This window comes from Melozone crissalis, unplaced genomic scaffold (genome assembly GCF_028551555.1).
Source record: "Melozone crissalis strain CALT ecotype California unplaced genomic scaffold, PUWL_Pcris_2 ptg000002l_1, whole genome shotgun sequence".
In the NCBI taxonomy this organism is placed as follows: domain Eukaryota; kingdom Metazoa; phylum Chordata; class Aves; order Passeriformes; family Passerellidae; genus Melozone; species Melozone crissalis.
In genome coordinates, this window is record NW_026535780.1 from 6,184,798 (window position 1) to 6,199,310 (window position 14,513).

The following is a 14,513-nucleotide window of genomic DNA, read 5'->3' on the forward strand; positions in this document are numbered from 1 at the left end:
AATCTCCTTAACCCTCAAATACTGCAGGGAGCAGAAACTCTTCCCATGGAAACATCAGGATTGGTATTGACCACCTCTAGTTAATTAGGACATGGATCAAAATGAACCAGTAATAAAACCTTTGTCCACTACCAGCACACAGAAAAGGACACATGAAAGGAAGAATGACCACATTAGAAGCAGTCCTTCCATATCTACATCTGAAAATAATCATTTTTATCCCAAAGCAGTAGGAAAAATTGGCTGACAACCTCTAAAACATTTTGCTTTCAAACACATCTGCTTCCCAGAGTAGTGTTACTGAATGGTTTGAGGCAATAAAAGGCTACAGACACATTTCTTCTCTAAGCCTTCAACAAATGCAGCAGCAGTGAGAGGAGAAGCAATTTACAGAATCATAGAATATCCTGACTTGGAAGGGACCCACAAGGCCTGAAGTCCAACTCCTGGCCCTGCACAAGAGCAGCTCAAGAATCCCACCACGTGGCTGAAAGTTCAAATATTTCTTGAGCTCTGTCAGGCTTGGTGCTGTGACCACTTCCCTGGGGAAACTCTTTCAGTGCCCAGCTTTCCTCTGGGTGAAGAACATTTTCTCAATATCCAACCTAAACCTCCCCTGACACAGTTTCAGGCCCTTCCCTCAGGTCCTGCCACTGCCACCCCCAGAGATCAGTGCCAGCCCCTCCTTTTCCCCTCATGTGGATGTTGCAGACTGCAATGAGGTCTCCCCTCAGCCCCTTCTTCTCCAGGCTGAACAGACCAAGCGACCTCAGCCACATCTCAGATGGCTTCTCCTCCAGACCATTCATCTTCATCTCCTCTGAACACCCTTTAATAGCTTTATATCTTTCCTATATTGTGATTTATATGGTGGGGTCTGAAACTGCACACAGTACTTAAGACATTTTCCTATTTCTTTGTCTTGTCCACATAAAGGCATCTAACTCAGACTGTTCCTTTTGAACAATCCTGATGGATTATTAAAGCCAAATAAAATCAGTAAATCCTCAAAGGATTTGCAACTTCAGGTTTTCACTGTCACTATATTATACCAATATCAGCACAGCAGCAGTTGCTATAACAAATTTTGTTGGATCAAGTACAATGGGTTTACTGAAATGATTTCTAATCTTTTAGGTTTCCAATTACTTTGTCAACAAATTCTTCCTAGAAAATAAAGATCTATAAAAGAACACCTATACAAGCCAAAAAAGTGAAAGATTTACCATCTACAAGAATTAATCTGACATTTTTTGCTGCCTTGCAACTTTGTTGAAGTTGAGTTGCTACCTGCAGCCAAAAGTCTGATAAACACATCAAAATAAGACATGAAAGGCATCCAGCAAATAGCAGCCAGAGATGGAGAATAGAGAGGAAATCCATTTAACTGCCTAGTTTCTTAATAAGTTTGCCTTGACAATAAGGAAAAATGCTGAAAAACAACAACACAACATAAAAGAACCATAAGTGATAAATATGACAAAGGCAAGTTTAAGCAAAGGAAAATTTTAAGATAGGATAAACACACAAAGCATAAAACATGCACTGCTCAGCTGTGGAGGTACAAAAATACATCAGTCAGTCTAACAATGCCTCTTCAAGGCACCTCTCCAGTTACTGCTCTTTAATTTGCTCCTTGGCATAAACAGCCAACCTACAGCTACTGTACAGCCCAAGTCATTGACAGTTCAAAGAGCTTAACAATTTAGCAGGGATCAAATATCCATAAATGCAACTCATTCTGAGGCAAAGATGTCAAGGCACACAAAATCTACTGGTCCTTATATCTGCTTTAAGAGTTAATCATCTATTGCTAAAGCACTGTGCATTTTTTCATTTGTACTTCTTGGCCAGACATTTCACCATTGGTTTTCAGAGCCTCTTTGCACCTTTATTCACTCCTGAAGGCAGCCAGGCTCTCAAAGCACAAGTCAAAGATCCCTTTCACACACCCATCAGACTAGCAAGAGGCCTACAGACCTTCTCAAACTTGCAAAGCATTGTACTTTTCCATGATTTCCTCAAAGATTAAGACATATGGACTTCTGTAAGTAGAATGTCACAAGAAAATTAAATTCCTGAGTCCATATGCCCTTATGGCCTTAGCTTAAGGCCATAAAGATATTAATTTTCTAGCTACTATTACACTTGGGGAAAAAAAATCATACTTGGCTAGAAATATATGGCTCTAAAATAATTCCCAGAACTATCACCACCCCTACCAAACAGCTCCCATGGCATGGGTGAGACTTGCCTTCCCAGGACTCAGAGGTAGACAACTCCACTTTATCAAGATATTCCACATGCCCAGTAGAGAAGCCCTGTCCTTTGTTATCTTCTGTTTGAAAAACAGTATTAATAATGTAAACATTAAGCCTGCAAGATTCCTGCAGAGTTCAGCTAAGAACAGTCCGTTAATTCACCATAAAATATTAGGCGTGTCAGTTACCAGTTAATCTATTTAAACATGCTTTTTACTGAACCTTGCTAATTAAAAAGTCATGCAGCACCACACTGAATACTTTACAGACTCTTCTCAACTCTGAACTTTGATACTTGATTCTTTCAAACAAAAGTGCATCATAAATTCTTTTGTTTCTTAATTATACTTGAAGTCAGAGGGCAGAAAAGTTACATATATAAAATTTAAGTATATGCAAGATAAGTCAAAGAAGCCTCAGGCCAGAGGAACAGTGCTGTGACCTTCTTCCTGATTTCCCCAGTAAATAAGTACTCAGAAGGTTACAGCTTTAATTTGCATGGCTGGTGTCAAAAAGGATTGAAAGTGACAAACCATGTCAGGCTGCATTTGAAACCTTTAAATTCAATCTCTCTCATTGACTGCCAAAGTGAGTGTGCAAGTGAATTAGGAGTCAGCATTACACTAACTGCGACTGCAGTGAGCGGCTCTAGGCTCAGTCAGGCTTCAGAACAGACAGGCCCAGGGGTGAAGAAAGTATGATTGTCTTCAGCTGCATTTTGCAGAAGCCCTGTTAACATGACTGGAAAATCTGAAACCACTTCCGCAGACTTTTAAGAGAGCAAGATTGAAATCTAACTTTTAGGAAGCCCTCTGACTGCTCCAATACAGTTTCACTGTAGTAAAAGCAAAGAGCAAACACAAAAAAAATGTGAACTTCTGAAATTTTACCAGATACAGATGGCTGAGACGAGAGACAGACCCTGAAATATCCCTTCTGCCCTCCAAGAGTTCCTACTTCTCATGCTGCTTTAAGAAAACAGAAATAAAAGCCAAGTCAGCCTTCCCTAGTTTGATGGTGCAACCATTACATCATATCCATTCCTATTATTGACACTTTAATTTCTCATCACACTTGGCCTGGGAAATATCCAATTCCACCCAAATGTTTTGCTTAGACTCTTGTCTTCTAGTAATCAGACTAAAACCACAAGAGTTTATTTCTGGTTAACGTCTAAGAATAGCAACTAAAAGTGACCAGCAGTCTGAGAAAAAATCTGGGGAGCACAAAACTTACTACATTTCATACGATGCTCCAAGTAATTTTAAAACACAGTCAACTTTCTCCAGCCATATCTCATTTTCAAAATACCTATAACCTTCATGAAGTGCTCTGAAATCCTCAGAGAATAGGACACTTGAAACAAGCATTGTTTCTGTGATTGATACTATAGCAACAAAAAGGAGAGTTTGGGGTTACACTGATGGTGATTCAACACCATTAGTGACTGAATGAGCAGCACCATGTGTCTGTGCCATGCCACAAAACTTGTCCACACAGGAAAGTGGATGCTTCAGTGTCATTACTTATGTTACAACACAGCTATGTCACTCCACAATCACATTTATTTTTGATAAACTAAAGAAAAGCACAAATCCCCTTGCATACTTAGATTTATGGAAAGTTGCCCTGGTTTTGGCTGGGATAGAGTTCATTTTCTTCCTAGAGCCTGGTACAGTGCTGTGATTCAGACTCAGTAGGAGCTGACAACACAGGGATGTTTTGGTTGTTGCTAACTAGTGCTTACTCTAAATCAAGGACTTTGCAGTGTCTCACGCTCTGCTGGGCAGCAGGTGCACAAGAAGCCCAGAGGGAGCACGGCCAGGAGAGGTGACCTGAACTGGACAAAGGAACATTCAACAGCACAGGATGGATGTCCAGTACATAAACTGGGGGGAGTTGACTCAGAGCCACTGATTGCTGCTCAGGGACAGCCTGGGTATCAGTCAGCAGATGGGGAACAACTGTATTAGGCTTTACTTGTTTCTCTTGGGTTTTAGTCCTCTTTTGAATTTCCAGTATAATGATTATATTTTACTTTATTTCAGTCATTAAACCCACAAGTTGTACCTTTTTTCAATTCCCTGATTCCACTGGGAGAAAAGCAATGAGTGGCTGCACAGTACCTACTAACCAAGCTGAGCTTAAACCACAACAAAAATCAGTAATATATATGGAACCTTTATTGTTAAGCTCCTACTTCAACCATTTTTACAAAACTATCTCTGCTGAAAAAAAAAAAAGTTCGACCACTAATATCCATCACAAAGCAGAAAGCAAGTACACTCCCTCACACTCCATTCTCCCTGATATTCAGGGAGGTACAGCTCTGATTACTGAATTCCAAGCAAAATCTGACAAGAGACAGCAATTCCCTGCTGATCACCACTAGCCACGTGGCTCAGGGAAGCCATTCAACACAGTTAGCACATACAGCCATCTACTGATAGCAAGGCTTGGTATTCCTGAACATCAGCTCATCGACATTCTAAAGGAAGCCTTGCCAAATTCAGGTACTACAAGTGTCAAAACAGCTAAAATGAGCTCATAAGGAAATATTGCAGAGGTCCAGTCTGCACAAGAGAGTTGTCTTTCAGCAATGGAAGCAACTCTAACTTTCATTATGTACACATTCAATTATCCACACAAACCAAACAACTGCCAAGCACCCATTTTCACGTCTCCCCTGTTGGAAATGTGTCTGGTATCACCATGTTTTATTTACAGTTTGCCTCTTCCATCTGCAGTTTCACATACTTCATTCAACATTCACTAACTGCTCGTCTTGAATCACTACTATAAATAAACGTGAAAGAAGGTAAAGTAACTTTTCTGTCTCAGATCTTTGAGTATTTTTAGAGCATCACTCATGAACCAAGTTTTGAGAATCAACACTACACTTGCACATTTACCAACATTTACAAACAACCACAGCTGCAAAGACAGCCTTTGAAATAAGACTGGATTTCAGAACTACCATCACTCTCACAGACAAATATTTTTCAGATTTCGCATAAAGATGAGCCCATGAGAGTTGGAAATAGGAAAACACAAATGTACTAAGCTCTTGTTTCTTCATAGAAGCTCATCTTTCCCCAGGTTCCTCATTTACTATAAACTAATAACTGGACAAAATTCCAGTTCCCAGTGTCCGATACCAGCTGCAAATTAATCCTATTAGCATGGTCATCTTACCACATGTGCAAATAAGTCCATTTCTAATCTATAACATACTTAAGGATTTATGGGCAAAAAAAATTCCTCTTTTTAGGATGGCTTAATGTTCAAGTATACAAATGCATCTTCTTAATTAGAACAAGGGATAAAGTCTAGTCTCCTGGAAAAGATTCCCACTGTTCTACAATTTAAGCAGCAGTTAAATGTTTCAGTGACTGTTTAAAACAAAATTTAAGCAGTAAGTATTGTTTTTCTGTCTCAAAGAAACAGAGCATCAAATCCTTGAACAGAGATCTCAACAAGAAAAATCAGGACTTACTATGCAGGAACATTGAAGGATACTAATATTTGATTTTAGTTCTTTCCAAACAGTATTTCAAGGCAGAGAAACTCCTCTCATATCTTAATTCAGAACGACAGATTAATAATACTGCCCACGAAAATATTCTTACAGCATCTTAGTTATTTCCACATTGTTCTTTTTTAACTGAAATGTTACTCAGGAACTTGAAGCAGGTCAAGCTTCACTTTTTAAATTTAAAATTATGTAATTTGTGTGTACAAAACTTATAATGCGTAATTATAAGCATAATATGCAAATTCATCCACTTCCATTTGAAAACTATAATTACCACATTTCAGAAGTCTAGACCCAGGATTTTCCCTAGAAACCAAATTTCAACATGACTGGAAATTTGTTAGCCATGTGACTCTTTTGTGTAAGCAGCAAACACACCTCAATTACTTCAGCATCTCAAAAGGATTCTACTTCATCCACACAACTCTTACAAATTACTCTTGAGTTTCCGAAGAAAGCCAGCTGATGTACAGTATTTCAGTTTAAGTAAATACAGACAGCAAATTTAATGCCACTAAGACACCAAAATGCTATTACATAATTAAGCTGGTTATTTAAAGCACTTAAAACCTTTGCTAAGACATTCTCTCACAGATACCCAAAAGAAGCCAAGCTTAGAAACCTATTTCATTCTAAACTTAAAAGATAAACAAACCCAGTTAAAAAAAACTAGGCAAGCTATTTCATTTGCTTCCACATGAACTAATATAGAAAATACTCAGTAGATCTGGCATACAAAACCCAAGCCACAACCATTACTTATACATTTGCACTAATAATTGTCATTCATTTAAGTGCATAGAATTATTGAGAAAAAACCAACCCCTGATAAAGTTAGTGTCATGGCAGGATGGGTTAGTAAAACATCCCCTCCTGAAATCATATTTCCCACCTGTATTATACAGGGACTTCATCTGATCTGGCTCTTTGGGGATTCTACAATTAAACTATTATTCATAGATATTATACAAATTTCCATTTTAAACTGGAGCTAACCAGTTGATTAGTCACCTTCAATCTTTCTTTTCTCCACCTCTAATGTGTGAAACACTTCAGATATAATCCAATCCAAGACTTGACTTTCAAAGTAAACAAAAAAATCAAGACACCTACTAGATTACAGAGGTTGGGTGCACATACATCTACATTTTTACACTGAAAATATAGGTTCTTTTTCTGGACCTGAATATATGCATGCAGATACCATAATGAAAAGCAAAAGTTTCCATCATGCAATTTATCATTTCAATGAGAACCTCAAGAAATATCACAAACTCAGTCAAAAAGACAGATTTACCTTCTTTAACACTGTTTACAAAATAGTAAATCACATGGCTCTGTAACTCTCTGGATTAATTTGCACATGGAAAAAGATTCTTCACTACCTGGAAAGGGACTACAATAATTTATAGCCATCAAGTTTAATTTTTACAAGTTTTTTCATTTACAGCAAATAACTGCTTTTTTAACATAATTCTCCTTTTCCCACAATCAACAGGGACATTTTTACAGATTCAGAGTTTGGAAAAATATGCAATATTCCATCCACCCATGGACATGGACCTTCAATTCACTTAGCATATGCATTCTACAGCTTAAACTGTGACAGCTACCCCTAATTCCAGAGTGTTTCAGACAACAGCAATTCTCCTTCTGATTCTGAGACAGGCATTTACATCTACTACACAGCAAAACCTACAACATATTAGAAGAACCCACATCAACTTAAACTTGTTCCTACTACAGAATGCAAAGCACACCAAGCACAGCTTTGTAAACATTGCAATTAAAGCCAAAATCATTCTGGCTATCACTATGTTTGGTGTGTTAGAGGATCAGTTCATAGTTTATTTCACTTGAGCATCCTAAGCACTAGAGCAAGCATTTGTCTCTCCAGAGCTGTACTTGAAAGTCGCCTGCCAATTATACAGTATGTCCAAATGTACATTAAATCATACTTTAATTCACACAGAATGACTTTTCCAGTCAGTACTGCATCACTGAAACAAAAAGCTAGCACTTTAAAGCACATCTGACTTGACAGATGCAGAAGGGGTGGGAGTAATGTATTATCTGGAGTTATATAATTGCAAAACAAAATATGCTTTGTGTTTTTATAAAGGGTTATTAAAATGTAGCAGAGCCCAAAGTTTCTAGGAAAGGCCATCGGCAGCAGGCTCGTTCTTCCGAAGGCTCACACACATGTAAACAATCGGCTGCTCATTGTTCACAGACGGGGTAAAATAGGAAAACCTTCTGGGGTTTTAATTGACATGCAGCCCGAGCAGAGCACAGCAGACACAGCCATTCAACTCGGAGTAATCTCCAACTCGAGCAGCGAGCGACGGCAGAGAACACACGGAGGGACGAGGGGCACAATGCGGGCGGGCACCCAGCGAGCGCGGCTGCCGGGGCGATGCTGCCCGGCCGGGGAAGGGAAAGGCGCCCGGAGCCGGCAAACACCGACAGCCTGAACACAACACACCCCCCAAGCGGTGCCAAGCAAGGGTGAGCCCCGCACCGAGAACCTCAACACAACAAACCCCTCCAGGCCGTCCGATAAGGGAAGGAGAACCTCGGGCTGAGCATCCGCCGCTCACTCCGGCCCGTCCCCACGGCGGGACAAGGAGCCCCGCTCCGCCCCGCCGCCCCTCACCTTGGTTGACCAGCCGCAAGGCGTGGGTGAAGGACGGGTCCAGCGAGTCCTTCTCCGCCATCAGCTCGGGCAGGTACTTCTCGTCCATGGCAGCAGCGGCGGCGGCCCGGAGCGGCAGCGGAGCCGGGGCGCCGGGTGCGCCCGCGGGGAAGGAGCGGGTCCGAGTCCCAGGCAGCAGTAAATCCTCGGAGGCAGCGCTTCCCCCTGGCCGCCTCCCGCCCGGGGCTGCGGGGACGCATCCAGAAGGAAGCGCCGCAAGCCCCCGGCCAGGAGGGGGGAGAAAAGGGGCGCGGGCTGGGGGGACGCCCCCCCTCAGCGAACAAGGGGCGCGGACAAATCGCTCTGCAGAAGCGCACAAGGGAAAAGAAGGGAAAGAGGCGCGCCCCGGGAGCCGCTGACCCAGGCAAGACGAGAGCCGCGCACACAATAAAAGAGACAGGCGGCGGCAGGCGCTGCGCACAGACGAGCACCACAAACAGCACCGTCAGCCACACTGCGCCCACTGAACGCCGAAAACGCGCCGCACCAGCTTTATATACCGCCTTAGACCACGCCCCCCTGAGGCCTTTAGCCCCGCCCAGGGGCCATGCCCCGCCCTAGCCCCTTCCAATGGGCGGGGATAGCAGAGCTCCCCCAGTGTCCCCGCCTTGCTCAAGTGAAGGCTGCTATTGGATGGCGTGGCCTGTCAGTCAGAGACTAGCCGCCGCTTCTCATTGGTCGCTGCTTCTGGCCCCGCCTCCCCGCGGTCGGTGAGGGGACGGTGCTGAGGGGCGCTCCCAGAGTCGCTCCGCACCGCGAGCTGGGCGGGAGCGGGCTGAGCTTAGGGCAATGTCTGCACTTGCGGGACTCACTGAGCCCCTCAGACCCCCACAGCGACCCTTCCCACACACGAGTCCTCTTCGAGACCCTCTCCAGGGCCGTAGGATCTGTGAAAGGGGTCGGGGATCCAGGACGGCGTCCTTTCCGTCCCTGTCACATTTACGGAGAAAGGCAGACCTTGTGTTGAAAGTAGTGCAAACGCGATTTTATTTTCTTTTCTTTTTCCCCCCTCACAAACAGCGTATTCTCTATCCAGCGTTCTGTGATTTTGCCTCTAGTAATACAAATCACTTCATAAATACCAGTCAAAAAACTGTATTTCTGATGCTCAGATGTGCGGCTCTAAGTGGGTTTGGGGTTCACCCTGTTCTAAACCAGGAAAGAGAAGCAAAGTTTAAAAGACGCTTGCAAGACTTTTAGGACCTTAAAAAGACCTTTTTCAGAGGATGCATTTGTTCTTGGCGGTGATTCGCTCTGTTCTTTAGCTTTGAGGCTTTACATCGCTCCCTTATTAGTCCTTAGGTGTCTCATCAATGAATCTTGGGTGACAAAAGCCCGGAGGAAGCCAGAGCAGCTCTGCTCTGTTACAGAGCACAAGGGCAGAGCAGAGGAAAATTACTAAATCACTGAAGCCAAAGCCATAAAGTAGCATTTTTAATCAGTGTTTACGGGGTAAGCCAATAAGGGACTTTGATGATCTAGACTTAAAAGGCCATGAAAAAATACTCATATGTCTGTGAATTGAATAACCAAATGTTTACTTCTGTATTTTATGGGGGAAAAAAAAAAATTCTGCGATATATCTTACTCATGTCCCTGCAATACAGGGAGAGAAAAAAGCTCTGAAAAGTAAACCAGCATGAGAAATGCTCATTCAAAGCTTGGAAGCAGAGGTTAAGGCTCCCTTCTCAGAACTGTAAGTGCTCTTTCACTTTGATAACCAAAAGACTATATTTTAAGGTGTCTTATTCCATGTTGCATTTCACAGATTTCAATGTCCCATGAAACAATGTCTGGTATGTTACAACATGAAATATACTTGATTTATACTCTCTGTACAACCATTCCAAATAAATCTTGATACAAAATGAACAGGAGCAAATTTGCAAAGTTCTATTTAAAAACTTCTTTTGCATGACATCAAGCTCAATGGATAGAACTAAAGCATACAAGCAGCTGGAAGAATTTGAATTAAAATGAATGTTTTTTTCAACCTTCCATATACGTCTTCTATATAAAAGTACTGAAATGCAGCCATCTGTTGTGAAGCAGGCAGGCACATACAACTCTTGACACAGAACAATATGTAGGAGTGTAATCTTTATTGAGTGACCTGGAGCAAAACAATCCTTATTTTTCCAGTTAAGCCTAAATGTACTTAAAGTTGTACTAAAGCATGCAGGGCCTCAGACAGAAAGGTAGCTGTTACAAATTGTGTAAAAAACAATGCACCTTTCTTGGAAAGAGTCTTATTCTCCCTGGTAACTGATTAAACATTTGTTGTTTCAAGAAACCACAGTATTTCTTCCCATATTATACCAATTCCCTCTGGCTTCCAACAAAGAAAGACTTACTGGAAGTCTGAAGACTTGGTTCTCTCCAGGTCTGTAATAATATAGGAATTATAAAATTATCCATATTGTACCCTATTGTTTAAACTCAAACCTACACATAACAAATGCAGGATATTGTTTTCTCCAATGAAGTTCACTAGGATGCAATAAAGTAAGACAAGGCCAGACAGGATGGGAAATTACAAGCCTTGGGCCCTAGAAAGCAGCCCAGGATGTGGTTAGCTGGGAAAAGCCTGCTGAGCATCACTTTTACTGTCCAGGAAAGGCAGGAAACACCATCTTCTTAAGGATTGATTGCTTTTTTACTGCTGAAATCTATGCAGAGCCTGCAAAGCAGCCTTGCTCAAGGAGCTGCCCAGTAAGCATTAGCTGTAGGATTCATGAATATTGAAAATCCATGAGTCCAAACTTCTAAAACTCATGACTGAAACGTGTTTTCTCTCTAACAGTACACATCTACTTTGCTGTTTAATGCATGTGGTAGTCTCAGGAAGTTAGTTTGGTAGGTGGACATCAGTCAGGAACCATGTCAGACTAATATTCATTGCTGCCTTTTCAGCACCAGTTATCTGACCTGACAGTGTGTCTATCTATAAGCTAAAATTGTAGGTGCCAAAATTAATACTCATATGTGCTAGAAGCATTAGGATGTGTTGGTATCTTCACTCTCAGGAGTGAGATTCACTTTCTTGTACCAGCAGGCTGTGAGGGGACCATGTGTAAAGAGGCAGAAACTGAGCAGTGTCCTCTCTCTGAAATATGGATTCCATACAAATTAATCCATGTATGTTTTCTTTATTTGTTGGATCAACATAACAAGCAGTGATTACAACCAGTAATTTCACCAAAGTCTTTGTTCCAACTATTGCAAGTACAACTAAATATTTGTCATTTCCATGGAATCATTGAATGCTCTGGGTTGGAAAGGTCATCTAGTCCAACTCTGCTCCTACAATGAGTAGAGACATCTTCAACTACATCAGGTTGCTCAGAGCCCCATCAAAACTGACCTTGAATGTTGTCAGGGATGGTGCATCTCTCACCTCTCTGGGCAGCCTGGTCTAGTGTTTCACCATGCTCATTGTAAAGAATTTCTTTAAATCTAGTCTGAGTCTACTAACTTTTGCTTAAAAACCATTACCCCTTGTCCTATCACAGCAGCTCCTGCTAAAATGTTTGTTCTGATCTTTCTTATAAGCCCCCTTGAAGTGCCAAAATGCAGCTCTAAGGTTTCCCCAGGGCCATCTCCTCTGCAGGCCGAACTGTCCCAACTCACTCAGCCTTGTCTTCGCAGGGAAGGTGTTCCAGACCTCTGACCATCTTGGTGGCCTCCTCAGGACCTGCTGCAATAGATCCAGTCTTCCCTGTCCTGAGGACCCCAGATCTGAGTGCAGCACTGCAGGAGGGGTCTCACCAGAGCAGAGCAGAGGGGCAGAATCACCTCTCTCTGTGCTGCCCACATGGTGTGGATGCAGCCCAGGACAGGGTCGGCTTTGTGGGATTTGAACCCAGCAGTCAGTGGCAGCTTGGTGTGACCATTGAATGGATGGAACACTTGTCACAGGAGAGGAACCAAACAGAGTGGGCAGAGAGGAACCAAACAGAGTGGGCAGTAATTTAGGCAAAATCAACCTTGTGGTTGAGATCTACTACTAGGCACCTGATCAAGGGGGGTGTGTTGCAGCACCCTCACTCAGATACAGAAGGCACTGCACCCACAGGCTCTCACCCTGCTGGGGTGACAGAATTTCCAATTCTGTGGCAGACTTTACATGCCACTAATGTAGTCTTTGCCTCTGATTAACTCCTGAGTTCCTGATTTAAATCTCAAACCACAACAGATTGTTACAGAATCATTGTTTATTTGAGACTTCAACTCACTAAAGAGCACACAGCTGAAGACCTGTAGAAGCAGGGTCTGTTTGGATAAATGGTTTGTCACAAATACCACATTTAGTGATTGATGTGACTCACCACAGTTCTGACTAGCATGTTGCTAAGTGGGTTCTGGCTTCCTTAATATTGCAGTCTGTTACTTGCCAATTTCTATTAGGCGTGATGAAAGCACCATGGCACTCCTTTCTCCAATATTACTGTGGCTTTTTCCTTTTTTTTTTTTAACTTGCATGTGTTTCAAAATATGAAAAAACCGATAAGAGTGCTGTCATATCAAAACACCCCATACAAATTGTTTTCAAAAGCTTTTCTCTAAAAATTTACATCTTTCTCTTTTTATACGTTTTGCCTCATAATTCAAAGTTTAGGTTGTTTTTTTTTTTTTTGGACCTGATCAAGTAATCAGCCAAGTTAAGGTAGAACACAGTACACAGAATGGATGAGACCTGTAGAGAAAAACAATTACATCATCTAGAGCAGATAATTTTTATCATTCTACTTTCTCTCTAGGTCTAACACACTGTATCAGAGCAGTCTCTCTGATTTCTAGTGCAGTAATTGAGTCAATACATTGCAGTGAGTTCACCACCTTTGTCATTATATTCGAGTGTGCCATGATCTGAAGGATTTTTTCTTTCCTCTGGATATTTTGCTAATGGCAGCTGTAGCAGTGGAGCTGCAGTGTAGTCCTGTGGAGCAGTGTAGTCCTGGAGTTGCACACACCTGTGTCTTGGTCATATGATGTGCCTGTAGGCATCTTGAGGAACTTTGTATACTCTGCTCTGAAGCATTTTGTAATATTAAAAGGGTCTTTTCTAATCTTGCTTTGAATAAGGTGCAATGATTTTACAGCACATTATTTGTTTTGTACAGGTATTTGTTAAAAATCTAGATTTTTGGCATTTTCTATTATGTACTTGCTAATACACATTTCCTATAGTTCTAATGATGCAACAGATATTAACATTAACATGGCAAGAAAACTTTTTCTAGATAGTCTTTTTCTCTTGTGTCATATTTGAATATAAATGCTTTTTTAGTAATCCTTTCTTGATCTTGCACTGTAACTATAAAGGAATGTTGTACTGTTGCTAAATTCCTCTGCTAGGAGCTTTTGCAAAATTTTGCACTCTTTAATTTCCTATATTCCTGCCTAGTGCACTTACAAAAGTGGTTTGCTTTGAGCACTTTGTGTCTGCCTTCTCTGGTGCTGGGACAATCAATGTGTATTACAAACCTTGATGCATCTGGTCCTCCCACATAGCTCTTTTATTGCTCTGAACGTGGGTGATGCCAAATCCAGTACACCCTTATCTCTGTTATACCTGTCCTCTTCCTGCTTTCACATCTTTTAGCACATTGTGTTGTGTGCTAATGAATGTTCTCTTTTGTTCTTAGGACAGCTTTTTACAGAGTGAAATTGTTTGTGGCTAATTTTTTCTTCTTATATTCAATCCATTAAAAGCTTGTCTCTCACAGACTGTCTTTCCTAACTGCCAAGGCTTCATCAGCCATAAGTTATCTGTTGTCTTGGTAAGACTGTGATGTGGCTCCCAACATTTATCTTTGTATGGTGATGTTTTCTTGAAAAAGAAACAGAACTCAATTCAAAATTGTAATATGTGTTTTCCTGTCTGCTTGCATGAGTTTACTGGAAACTTGAGCTTTGAAAATATCAAAGTGCCTTTTTCCTTGTTACTGACTGGAACCAAGGTGAAGAATATTAGCTACTCCAACTCTGAAATAAATCTGCTGCCTTAATATCTTCTATA

General features: G+C 41.5%; 1 protein-coding gene across 2 annotated transcripts in view; it reads right to left on the reverse strand.

The window, feature by feature from the left end:
- Positions 1-8,947, reverse strand: part of KHDRBS3 (KH RNA binding domain containing, signal transduction associated 3) — a 90,054-nt gene extending 81,107 nt beyond the window's left edge. For both annotated transcript variants that reach the window (XM_054283132.1, XM_054282367.1), the window contains exon 1: positions 8,453-8,947. In XM_054283132.1, the coding sequence (XP_054139107.1) occupies positions 8,453-8,540 (88 nt within the window). In that variant the 5' untranslated portion in view covers positions 8,541-8,947. The remainder of the gene's footprint in view (positions 1-8,452) is intronic.
- Between the last annotated feature and the right edge of the window lie 5,566 nt (positions 8,948-14,513).